This window comes from Phacochoerus africanus, chromosome 6 (assembly GCF_016906955.1).
Source record: "Phacochoerus africanus isolate WHEZ1 chromosome 6, ROS_Pafr_v1, whole genome shotgun sequence".
NCBI classification, from domain to species: Eukaryota; Metazoa; Chordata; class Mammalia; order Artiodactyla; family Suidae; genus Phacochoerus; species Phacochoerus africanus.
Genome location: NC_062549.1, coordinates 3,015,600 through 3,027,930, shown reverse-complemented (window position 1 = coordinate 3,027,930; position 12,331 = coordinate 3,015,600). Strand labels below are relative to the sequence as shown.

Below are 12,331 nucleotides of genomic sequence, written 5' to 3'. Positions count from 1 at the left end.
TACTGCAAACCAGATATATATATTTTTCTCTTACATTAAAGACATAACAGTGAAAAAGGATTGTACTGTATTTATCACCACAGACCCGTATTCTTTAGAAACTTTGGAAAATAAATGTCACAGTCCTATAGGACAAATCTTATGATTAGACTGTCGGTATATTGTCTTTTTTCTTTTTTTAAATAAATTTTTATTAAAATGGCACTTGTCTGCCAATCCCTCTGGACCTACAAATGTTGTAAACACACGCGGACCTTCTGCCGCTGCCCCTGCCTTCGAGCCGAGCCGAAGGCGGGCGGTGGCAGAACGAGAGACACGGGGGCGCCTCGCCTGGCCCCTGCCCTCGGGTCCCGGAGAGCTGGCGGCCAGGTCAGGAGCACACCGGGGTCACTCTGCGATAAACTTTAGTGACGACCTCAGCATGTTCAAGGCTTTAAAACCACATCGTGTTTGTGTTGCTTTCACTCTCAGAGAACATTCACAGCTAGTTTGAGCCCATCAATTTCATAGAGAATCATGTGTTAAAAACAAGTAAATTGAATGACCAAATAAATTAAAAAATGTTTTAAAGCCCTGAGTTCATAGACTGGTTTTAGGAGATTTTTAGGAAATACGGGACTCTATTTTAATAAGCAGCTTAGAGATTTTGGCAAACCATATTTCCGACGACAATGGGGTCTCATACAGGTCTGCAGTTCAAAATCCGAGTCTGAGATCTGGGACGGAAGGCATTCTGGAAAACGGAGAATCTGCTAAAATCGACGACGCCTCATGTTCGGTGCTGGCTGTCATGGAAGGGCTGGGCATTTGTTGGTCTGAGTGTAGCTGGTCTCGTGTGAATCCACCTCGGTACACAAGCGTAAACACTGAAACTTGTCACGCAAAGTACATGGTGCGCAGTGTGTCCTGGTGGACCTGCACGGCCTTGGCCAAGGCCTGATGGTCGCGTCCATTGCTCTGCCCGGAGGTATGGCTTCCTTCGGCACTGCGGGGAGGGGCAGAGAGACCGCACACGAGAGCTAAGTTAGGACCAGGCACCCGCCACCTGCGGAGGCGGCCACATGGCTATGCAGTGGCAGGGAAGATGCTGGCACTGGGTGTCTGTGGCACGGTTGGCTCCAGCCGCTGGAAACCCACCGCTTCCCGTGCCGGAAAAGCAGCTGCCAAGCCCACTGCAGAATCGCGCCCAGCCCAGAAAGGCACGCCACTCACCTATCATGTTCTTTATCCACCAGGTGGTACCTGGCCCGGAAGGCCACCAGGTGAGCATAGTAGGCTGGCGCCGGGATGGACACGGAGCGCGTACAGCGCACATACGTGTGACACAGCTGGTAGGTGAGAATCTGCAGCTCATCGGAAGAGAAACGATTGTCATCCCAAAGCACGTGATAGTGGGAAGGCCTGCTTGTTCCCTAAAAGCAGACCAGAGGGTCAGAGAGGCAAACACGCCCAAGAGAAGTCCAGAGCTCACCTGCAGAAGGGCGCTGCTGCTAAGCTGAGCCTTCACAGAGGACATGGGGCGGGGGATGTTCACACGAGAAGATACTGATGTGACCTTATTATGCTACCACTGTAAAAAGGCGTCACAACCACATCCTCTGTGACCCCTATTTGTAAAACAGACTATACACACATTTATATTTGATATACAAAAATCATATGAAAGATATAAAACAATACAGAAAGGGCTGTTTTGAGGATAATGCCGTTAACATATGTTAGGTTTTCCACAAAGAGGTACTTACGAAGGCAAGAAAAAAAATCTCGGTTAAGTTACATATCAACGATGGCGCTTTTGAGATGGGAAGCTGAACAGGTACCACTTCATGCAGTAGCCTGGGATCCCTCGAAACTAGGAGGTGGGAGTCAGCCACCCGGCTGTCCCCGGCACGGAGCGTGCACCAGGCTCTGGCGCCATCACGGCCGCTGCACTGTTCCGATGGGTCATTCTCTCGCTTCTTCCCACCCACCTCCCGGGCCACTCAACTGGAGCCAGCTGGCAGGGTCTTTCCTGACTCTTCCCACGCGGTCACCACTGCCCTGTCAACAACTGTGCGAAGTGACAGGGGGGCAGACCCTCTTGTCCTCTGATGAGCCCCCACAGATGTGGCCCAGAAGCCAGTCGCCCAAGCCCTGTTCCAGCACCCCGCTTGGGGCGTTTCATCAGTGGCTGTCACAGGGGCCATGGGCAGTGGGGTGTTTCGTACATGAGGGTCTGTCGGGGACACAGCAACGAAGGCCCGTTTTGTCACAGTGGGACCTCCCCCATGAGAAGGTGCCTGGGCCAAACACAGGGAGAAGATTTTCATCCTTTAAATAAAGCAGAGGCCCCGGAGGGCAGAGGCTCCACGCCCACCAGGACACAAGCAGGAGAAAGGGACTGTGGTGGAAGCCCTGGGTGGTCCATACGGAGAAGGCGAAGGCGCCAGCCAGCCTGACATGGACGTTGTCACCAGGACTGACACACGCCCAGAAATACTGCAAGAGCCTTTGGGTTCTCCTACGGCCATCTTCTCTCTTTTTAGGGCCACACCTGTGGCAAAAGGGGTTGAACTGGAGCTGCAGCTGCCAACCCACGCCACAGCCACACCGGATCCGAGCTGCATCTGCGACCTATGCTGCACCTTGCAGCAACACTGGATCCTTGACCCACTGAGGCCAAGGATTGAACTTGCGTCCTCTGGACATTAGTCAGATTTTTAACTTGCGGAGCCGCAGTGGGAACTCCTCTTTTTCTTTCTTTTAAACAACCTTTAAAAATGTAAAAGCCAGAGTTTCAGCTGTGGTACACTGGGTTCAGAACCCAACTGCAGCAGCTAAGATTGCCATGGAGATGCAGGTTCTACCCAGCCCGGGCACAGTGGGTTAAAGGATCTGCTGTTGCCATAGCTACAGTGTAGGTCGCAGCTGTGGCTCGGATTCAGTCCTGGCCCAGGAACTTATGTGCTGCAGATGCAGCCATAAAAAAAAAAAAAAAAAAAAAAGTAAAAGCCATTCTTAGCCCCAGGCTGCACCCTGACAGGCTGCAGGGTGGATGTGGCCCAGAGGCCCAGCCGGCCAAGCCCTGTCCTAGGTCCATGGTGATGAGAATGACGCAGATGTGGGACCATTTCCCACGAATATTACACAGTTCCCAGGGAATCCCCAAGTCCTTTGAGGACAGCTATTTAAGTCCTTACTTTACTGTGAAAAAACCAAAAGCCTGCCAGTGATAAAGCTGAGCGGGCACCCAGAACAAGGCATCACAGGTCCTGGGGTCTCGGCTCTGACAGCGGGCAGGGATGGACTTGGCGCTCCTGAGGCGGCAACACGCCCTGAAAATCACTCTTGGCAAAGCTGTGGGTCTCTTCATCAACAGGGACAAGGAGTGCCACATGGAGACCTTGCCTACACACCAGCGACCATGCGTGGTGGGGCCTGCAAGGCTGTCCCATCACCTTGAAGATGGCAAGGAGCTCGCCAAGCCCCAGGCACAGGAAATGCCCCTGGCTCCTGGCCAGCGTGCTTGGCCTCTGCAGGCACTGCTCCTTCTGCTTGGCGCCCCCACCCCCCACAGCACCCCAGCAGGTCCTCTGTCCCCAGCACCTGGTGGGTCTGAGCCTCACCTGCTCACTGGACAAGCACCTGCTTTCCCTCGGAGCGGCTGGAGACTTAGCCCTGCTGTGCGCCACGTCCCCAGGGCCCACAGCAGCTCCAGGCCCGGGCTCGGGCTCCACAAGTGTTTGCTAAACGTGTGGATGACGTCGCAGAGACAGCAAGACTGTCCACAGCGGCCCCTCCGTCCTTACCTGGATGCCAGCATGGCTACACAGGTAGAAGTCAAACTCCGTGGGGTGGGTGATTTTCGTGTCCACGGTTGTGCCTGCTGGAATGTTTCCGCTTTTGCCAACCTGCAGCCACAGAGGAAGCCATCAGACACGCCCAGGGACGACGAGGTAGAGCAAGCGGCCCGGCCCCGCTGCCCCGACGCTGCGCCTTCCTGCTGGAGCCGCCCTATCCTAAAGTCTTATTTACTCTATTTTATTTTATTTTGTGCTGTTTAGGGCCACACTCGCGGCACATGGAGGTTCCCAGGCTAGGGGTCCAATCGGAACTACAGCCGCCGGCCTATGCCACAGCCACCGCACCGCAGGATCCAAGCCAAGCCTGAGACCAACACCACAGCTCACAGCAATGCCGGATCCTTAACCCACTGAGTGAGGCCAGGGGTCAAACCCACATCCTCATGGATCTCAGTTGGATTCATTTCTGCTGCACCACGACAGAAACTCCCCGAAGTCTTTAGATTGGCTGATCTACCTGCTGGGTGCTACCGCAGTAAAATAACATTTTACACACACTAACAACTGAAACTAAATTAGCTGCTCTTCTCTTGGGGTTGGGGTTATTTCCACTGACTCATAAAAGCCCGAGGGAGACACGGTCTCTCCCTCCACTGAAGAATGGGCGTGGAATGTGTGAAGAGGCTTCATTATTGCTGAGGCCAAGATGGAAACTGCCAGCATGGGACAGGCCGTGACCCATGCACACCTGCAGTGCTCGGGGCAGGAGAGCTACAAAGCCTGGCAGCCGGCAGGGGCTCCATTCTCTGTGAGTGCTTGATCACCGCCTGGAGAGGACCATCTGAGCAGCCGGAGTGTGGCCAGGGCGCTGCGTTCTAGAATACCTGCTACAGCTATGGGGCATAAGGACGCCCATCGGGCACTAAGGCATTGACTGGTTTTTCGGGTTGTGCAAATATTTCGAATATACAAATAAAAAGACGGTCTCCAGTGCAACCCCTCTGCACCCTCAGATACATATGTTTTTTCATTTCTTAGCAACCTTTCTTTACACTTTTAGATTTTTTTTTTTTTTTGTCTTTTTGCTATTTCTTTGGGCCGCTCCCACGGCGTATGAATGTTCCCAGGCTAGGGGTCCAATCGGAGCTGTAGCCACTGGCCTACGCCAGAGCCACAGCAACGCGGGATCCGAGCCATGTCTGCAACCTACACCACAGCTCACGGCAACGCAGGATCCTTAACCCACTGAGCAAGGGCAAGGATCGAACCCGCGACCTCATGGTTCCTAGTCGGATTCGTTAGCCACTGCGCCATGACGGGAACTCCCATACACTTTTAGATTTTTAAAAGCAGTATAATATTTGGAAAGAGTGCCTACTTTGCATCCCTTCCATGCTGCGGCCTCTATCCAGACTTTATGACTCCCCCACATACTTCATTTTTTGCTACATGCTGAGGCTCCAGCAGCACTGTACCTGTGACTTGGCAGGGTCTAAAACCACAGAGGTGTATCATACACGATTTGCTATTGCTACTTGCTGCTTTGGCCCCGGATTACACTTTTGAGATGCAGTCATGTGACAGGGAGTGTTTGCTACTTTTCACTGCTGTATAAATGCCAACATGTAAATACATCACCACCTTCTTTCCTGTTGGGAGACAGGAGAATTCTTTGCTATCAGAAACACCACCGCCATAATGTTCTTATGCATGTCTCCATACACACAGTGTGGGGGGCTTTCCAGGGTAGATCCACTTCTAGAATCGACGAACTGTGCTCCAAGTTGGTCACGGGTCTGTACTCTCATGGAAAATGTATGAGAAGCCTCCTCATAATAACGCCTTTCCTCTGTGCTACGTGCTCTGCGTTCGCTCAGCCAAACCCTCCAGTGGTCTCAGGAAGGTGGTACTTGGCAGGGAAGGCTGACAGCTCCTGGTCATGCAGCCTGGGTGCCGAGAGGCTGTGCTGGAGCCTGTGCTGCTGACAGCACCAGCATCCTCGACGATATGGCTAACCTCGTAATGCGGGTCCCCCAACTTTTCCTGATCTTGAAATACTTTGTATAAGATTATGCCTTGAAGGTTTGGTCAAACTTCGCTATAAAACTCTCTGGACTAACTTCATAAAATGAACTAAGTAGTTCCTCCCCTTTGTCTAGTCTCTGACACATTATAAGATAACGTCCACACACACACACGCGCACACACCTATTAATTTTATGGCCACATCCTCCACATATGGAAGTTCCTGGGCCAGGGATTGACTCCGAACTGCAGGTGTAACCTATGCTGCAGGTGCAGCAGTGCTGGATCCTTTAACCCACTCCACCAGGCTGGGGAATTGAACCTGCACCTCTGCAGCAATCCCAGCCACTGCACTTGGATTCTTTTTTTTTTTTTTTTTTGTCTTTTATCTTTTTAAGACTGCACCCGTGGCATATGGAGGTTCCCAGGCTAGGGGTTGAATTGGAGCTGCAGCTGCCGGCCTACACCACAGCCACAGCAACACAGGATCCGAGCCGCGTCTAAGACCTACACCACAGCTCATGGCAACACCGGATCCTTAACCCACGGAGCAAGGCCAGGGATTGAACCCGCAACCTCACGGTTCCTAGTCGGATTTGCTTCTGCTGCGCCATGACGGGAACTCCATGTAGTCAGATTCTTAACCCACTGAGCCACAGTGGGAACTCCAAGTTTTTTTTTTTTTTTTTTTGGGGGTCTTTCTAGAGCTGCACCCGAGGCATATGGGAGTTCCCAGGCTAGACGATGAATCAGAGCTATGGGCGCCGGCCTACACCACAGCAATGCCAGATCCAAGCCACATCTGTGATCTACACCACAGCTCACAGCAATGCTGGATCCTTAAAGCACTGAGTGGGGCCAGGGACTGAACTCGCGTCTTTATGAATAATAGTCGAGTTCGTCACTGCTGAGCCACAGTGGGAATTCCCAAGATAATCTACTCCTGAAGGCTTGGTAGAGCTCGCCTGTACCACTCTCTGGGCCTGAGGCCTTTTGGAACAATGAGTGGGTCCTCCCCCTCAGCTGACTTTGGTCATACACATAGTTCTATAAACAAGTGTCTGTATCTGTTTCCTCTAAAGTTTTCCAATGTGCAGTCACGAAATGGCTCATACGCCACTACCATTCAAATAACACACGGGCCCTCTGCAGCCCTGGTGCCATTTTTTCCTCCCAGTGTCGTTATAGCTGTTCTCTCTTTTGTCGAGTGTTTTATGTTTATCTGTCTTCAGAGAAGTAGGTTTTGCCTGTGTTAATTTTCTCTAGTCCTTCCTCATTTTCTTTTCTTTTTTGGATACAACCGGGGCATGTGGAAGTTCCCAGACCAGGGCTCAAATCTGAGCCATAGCTGTAACCAGAGCCACAGCAGTGACAATGCCAGACTGATCCTTAACCCACTGAGCCCACGAGGGAGCTCCACTTCCCCATTTCCTACCTCACTGTTTCCGATTCTGAGAAAGTGGGGCGCAGGCTAAGTTGGCTTTGGGCCCCCTGGACTCCTGGAGAGAGTGTGCAGGCCGCGGAGGAAGGGGCGCAGGCGCCCCAGCTCCACAGCGCTCCCTCCATCCCGGGACGACATCCTCTCATTAGCTCCCAACGTACCTGTTTTATGACAGTAAATGCACCCAGGCCTATAATCTCACCTCTGAGTGCTTCTTCAGCTGCACTGAACAGGGGCGGATGTGAAATTCTCATTTTTGTTCATGTCTGATCATTCTGTAATTGTTATTCTCTTTACACTTGGCCTGTGCCACTCAGAATCGACTTTAAATGTTTGAGCTTTCTCACACCTCCTTGTGACCTGAGGCAAGGCCAACCCACAAGAGCCTTCCCCACGAGCTCAGCTGTCACAGGCAGGATTCTGTCTGACAGAGCTGGCTTGTTCACTTCACTCTTACCACTTTCAGTTTCTATTAATTTGTGCCTACGTTCTTTTTTCTTTTTTTAAAAAATATTTTAAGTGAGAATTACAATAACTTTTTAAAAAATTTATTTATATTTATTTATTTACTTATTTATTTTGCTTTTTGGGGCCGCACACACGGCATATGGAGGTTCCCAGGCTAGGGTTCAAATTGGAGCTACAGCTGCCGGCCTACACCACAGCTCACAGCAACGCCAGATCCTTTACCCACTGAGTGAGGCCAGGGATAGAACCTGCAACTTCATGCTTCTTAGTTGGATTCATTTCTGCTACACCACGATGGGAACTCTTGTTTCACTTTCTGATAGTGGTGTGTTAAAATAGTCCTATTTGGTGGCATGTTTGTCAATTTGTCCTTGAAATTTTGTCCTTTACTTGTTTTTCCCTTTGCCTATTTCTAGGTCATGGTGTTAGGTACAGCCAAGCTCACGGCCGCTCTGTCTCCTTGGTGGACCTCTTCTCCCCACTACTGTCCCTCAATCTGCAGCGTGTCGTCCGCTGGGACAAGCAGCACTCTTGGTGCTCTGGTGCCACCATGGCGTCGGCGGCTGCACTGCTGGAGTTTCCTCTGGCACCTGGTGGACTCTAACCCTCGACTTCTAGCCTGCTGGTGGCCAGTCGGACGTGACCTCTCTCACTCCCAGGAGGACTCCTTCCTTACACAACTACTCTGAGGCTGTACAGTTTTAGGACAGTGCGTCTAGGTTTCTTTTCTTTATCCTGGTGGGAACACGAAAGGGCTCGCAATCTAGGGATTCCTATCTTTCTCCGACTGTGGGGAAGTCCAGGAGGTACACCTACAAACCTTGAGTCTCCTGCATGCTCATGGTTCTTGTCCCGAATGCCGAGAAGACACACGGATACTGCTGTCTTCCAACGCCTCTGCAGACCAGAGGCCTGAAGGAGCCTCCTGGGCCCTCTCGCGCCGCTTGCACCCCGAGCCCCCGAGGGCCCCACTCCTTTCCACCCCACCGCATTCTGAACACCGCTGTCCACGGCCATGGCTGCTAAGTGGCTCTGAAGCTGGCTCTCTGTTCATTTCTGGACGAACACCCGCCAGGGGCGGCGTACAGGTTCACACGTCCCTCGAGGCGCACGGCCTGGGGCCGAGGCCACTCACCCGCTCGTTCTTGTCCGTGCAGAAGAGCCGCGTGTGGTGCCTCTTCTGGACCACGATGAACGTGATCCCCGGCTGGTAGTCTTTTTCTAGCTTGATGCACGCCTCGCGGATGGCCAGCAACTCGTGGTGAAGGACCTACGGGAAAGAAAGAACAGGCTCGAGGATCACTACGTTTTGGGCCTCCTGCTGTCTCAGACGAATGCCTTAGCTTAAATAGTTATCACATGTACATATGACTAAGTCCTTGCTGTCAGCTGTGCGACTCTGCCTGAGTCTGCGTCTTCATTTTTATGATGGAGCAAATGATACCCAGGTTTCATGGTTAAATGGCTTAAATTCGATAAGGCATAAATGGGCTTAGCACCGTCTCCGGAACATTCTAAGTGCTACCATGCACTGTGGACAGGAGGCACGACAGGAAACACACACACGAACAAGTCAACCCAACAAGGTATTTCTGGATCGGAGAAGAGGGAGAGAACCTAGTAGAAAAAACACTGGCTTAGGAACTGGATCTGAGTTCCAGTCCTAGCTCTACCACTAAGTAACTACGTGGCTCTGGAAAGAGGGACCCTGTCCGATCGATCCCCGGGCTTTTCAGTTTAGAATAGGAACATGCTTGGAGTTCCCGTTGTCACTCAGTGGTGACGAACCCGACTAGTATCCGTGAGGATGCGGGTTTGATCCCTGGCCTCGCTCACTAAGTTAAGGACCCGGCGTTGCTGCGAGCTGCGGTGTAGTCGCAGACACAGTTGCGATCCTGAGTTGCTGTGGCTGTGGTGCAGGCTGGCAGCTGCAGCTCTGATCTGACCCCTAGCCTGGGAACCTCCACATGTGGTGAGTACAGCCCCCAAAAGACCAAAAAATAGCATAAAACAAAAAATAAAATGGGAACATCCCACCCTGGCAAACTTGCTGTGAAGGCTGAAGTCGCCAGGGAAGTACCAGGACTGGGCTACGAGGATGGCGGGTACTGTCTGTCCCCCGACCTGCCACCGGGGACAGACGGGCACACAGCCTGTCGCAGGGCCACACGCCTTCAGCAACTGTCCTGAGCAGATACTGTAATGTCTCAAAAACACGTTTTGGGTTCTGGGCCCAGAAGCCCTACTGCGACGGTCCTGTAAGACACGGCGTGCGTTCCCAGAGGGATCAAAACAGAAGGAGACGCTGCAGGTGCTTTCACATCCAGAGCACAGCAACAACCTGTCATCCTCTCTAGTAATGATGACGGCGAGAGAAGAGGGAAGAACGTTTGCCAGTGGAGGGAGCCCAGGGCTTCTGTACCAGAGGAGCTTCGGAGATGGCTGGCACCAGCCCAGGTCCCAAAGAAGCTCTGAGTCAGAGGCCTCACCAGGCGCTATCAGACGGCCAAGGATATGGACGGCCACTGGGTGGACCGGGAAGGCACTGGAGTCCACACCTGTTTATCAGGGTGGCCTGAGGCCTCGGGGCGCCCTGGGGTGCCTCTCAGGCCGTCTCCCCGGCTGGGTAGGCCTCCCCCAGCGTCAGGTACCGGTCCCCCACCTCACTTCTGCCTCTCCTGCCAGCATCTCTGGATGGAGGCCGTGTCGGGGGCATGGATGGAGTGGAGGTGGCGTTGGCGCTGGCCAAGACGGACACACTCAGGGCATCCACCTCCCGAGTGCCAGGCTTGGATGAACTCTTTGCTACCCAGTCACCTTGACCTGGCGATGGTGCTGGTGCCTTCACACCCAGAGCACAGCAACAGCCCCTCTGGCCTCACGTGTCATCCAAGATGCCGCCTCCCGCCCCTAGATCCAAGCAGTAGCTGGGGCCGCTCTTTCTACAAGGGCTCCCGAATGCTCTCCTCCCTACTCTGCGCTGCCCGACTCCAGCCCACCCCTCCCCTGCAGGCAGAGGTGAGCCCCAGCCCAGTGGTGCCTCTGCCCTGCAGAGACTGCGCATAGCCTTGGAGGCAAAGCTGGGACCCAGGGAAGGCTCCTGGCTGGTGTGTGCTGGACCGAGTCGGCCCCGAGAAGCCTCTCCCGCCCCTCCCTGTCCTGCGCAGAGTCCGGACAACCCCCCGCCCCACCCTCTGCACCTGACCAGGTAGACCCCGGGGCAGAACGAAAGCACACCACTACCCATACGAGCGGACCCAGAAGCTACTCCGTGGACTAACAAGCGAGTTGCAGACACGGAGAGCGGGACAAGGAGAGGCGGGGGAGGAGGCCGACCTGCTGGAACTGGCCCTCGGAGACGCCGTCGCGGTAGAAGATGATGCGCGTGGGCTTGAAGCGCGTGGACTTGTAGAACTGGATGAGCAGCTCGCGCACCATGGCCGCCAGGTCCTGGATGATCTCCTGCCGGTGCTGCTGGACACGGACGGTGGCGCAGTAGCGGTTGGGGTGGGCGTCCATGCTGCCCACAACCTGCAGGGGCAACACGGGGGGGTCAGGACCGAGGGCCCACCTCTCATCACACGCCACCTAGTGCTGCTTCTGAGCGCTCGGCGACAGCGCTTCTACACGCATGCCGAAGAACCAAAGTTTGCCATCGTAACTCATAAAAACCGACCGTGACTCTGACCCACCCTTCTGCCTGTGATCAGAGGTGGTTCCGCTCCATCAGAGAAGGCAGCTGGTGACCGCGACAGTGTTCCTAATTCTTTCAAAGCACTGCCCCCCCCGCCACGCACCCATCAACGCATAGCACCCGAGATTCTGACCCCCTGGAGGGACACGCCCACACCAGGCCGTCCTGCACGGCTCTCCACCAGTCAGACAAGGGAAGGACCAGAAAGTCCTGTGATGCAGGAATACTGCCACCCGGAACAGCACAGGTCCACTCAGAGGCGGGGCCGTCGCGGGACGGACATTCGGGCCGCGGCACGCACTCGGCGGGTTGACGGGATCTGCAGGCGCCAAACCGGGACTCAGAGGACAGGCTGAGCTGCACCTGGATTTCCTACTGTGCAGGGGTCAGCTGTTCACGGGTCCACTTGGATTTGGTTTTTGATTGTTGCTGGGCCACGTAGGAGGCACAACACTACGTGGTGCTAAATTCCTTTTTTTGTGGCCTCCCGGAGGCATGTGGAAATGCACAGGCCAGGGACTGAATCAGAGCACACATGTGGCAATGCCGGATCCTTAACCCCTGCGTCGGCCTGGCTGGGACTGAAGCTGTGTTGATCTCGGCGGGAACTCCTGTGTGATGCTGACCTGACGCGGGAAGCACTGCCCCCGAATGGCACCAGGACTGCCCACCTGAAAGCCTGTGCCCTGTGCTCCAGTCTCCCGGCTGGTGGTCAGATGCCGCTTGGGATGTGCAGCTCCCCAGAGAGAAGCCCTGGGCAGCCGGGCAGTGGCCCTGCCCAACCTGTGCGGCTCAAGTTCCTTACCTGAGCGACTGCAGGGACAGGTCTGTACCTGTGGTGTGGCAGGCCCCTCACCTTCCACAGCGCGAACCGCGGGGTGGGGGGGGGTACCCACACATCTGAACTCAATCCTGAACCTC

At 54.1% G+C, this 12,331-nt stretch overlaps 1 protein-coding gene across 3 annotated transcripts in view; it reads right to left on the bottom strand.

Moving 5' to 3' along the window:
* Window positions 1-12,331, bottom strand: part of AGO2 (argonaute RISC catalytic component 2) — a 93,412-nt gene continuing 81,081 nt past the window's right edge. For 2 of the 3 annotated variants that reach the window (XM_047783192.1, XM_047783194.1), the window contains 5 exons: window positions 11,053-11,247; window positions 8,852-8,986; window positions 3,789-3,890; window positions 1,213-1,412; window positions 1-985 (listed from right to left, as the gene is read on the bottom strand). In XM_047783192.1, the coding sequence (XP_047639148.1) occupies window positions 877-985; window positions 1,213-1,412; window positions 3,789-3,890; window positions 8,852-8,986; window positions 11,053-11,247 (741 nt within the window). In that variant the 3' untranslated portion in view covers window positions 1-876. The remainder of the gene's footprint in view (window positions 986-1,212; window positions 1,413-3,788; window positions 3,891-8,851; window positions 8,987-11,052; window positions 11,248-12,331) is intronic. The other variant, XM_047783193.1, reaches the window with a different exon arrangement.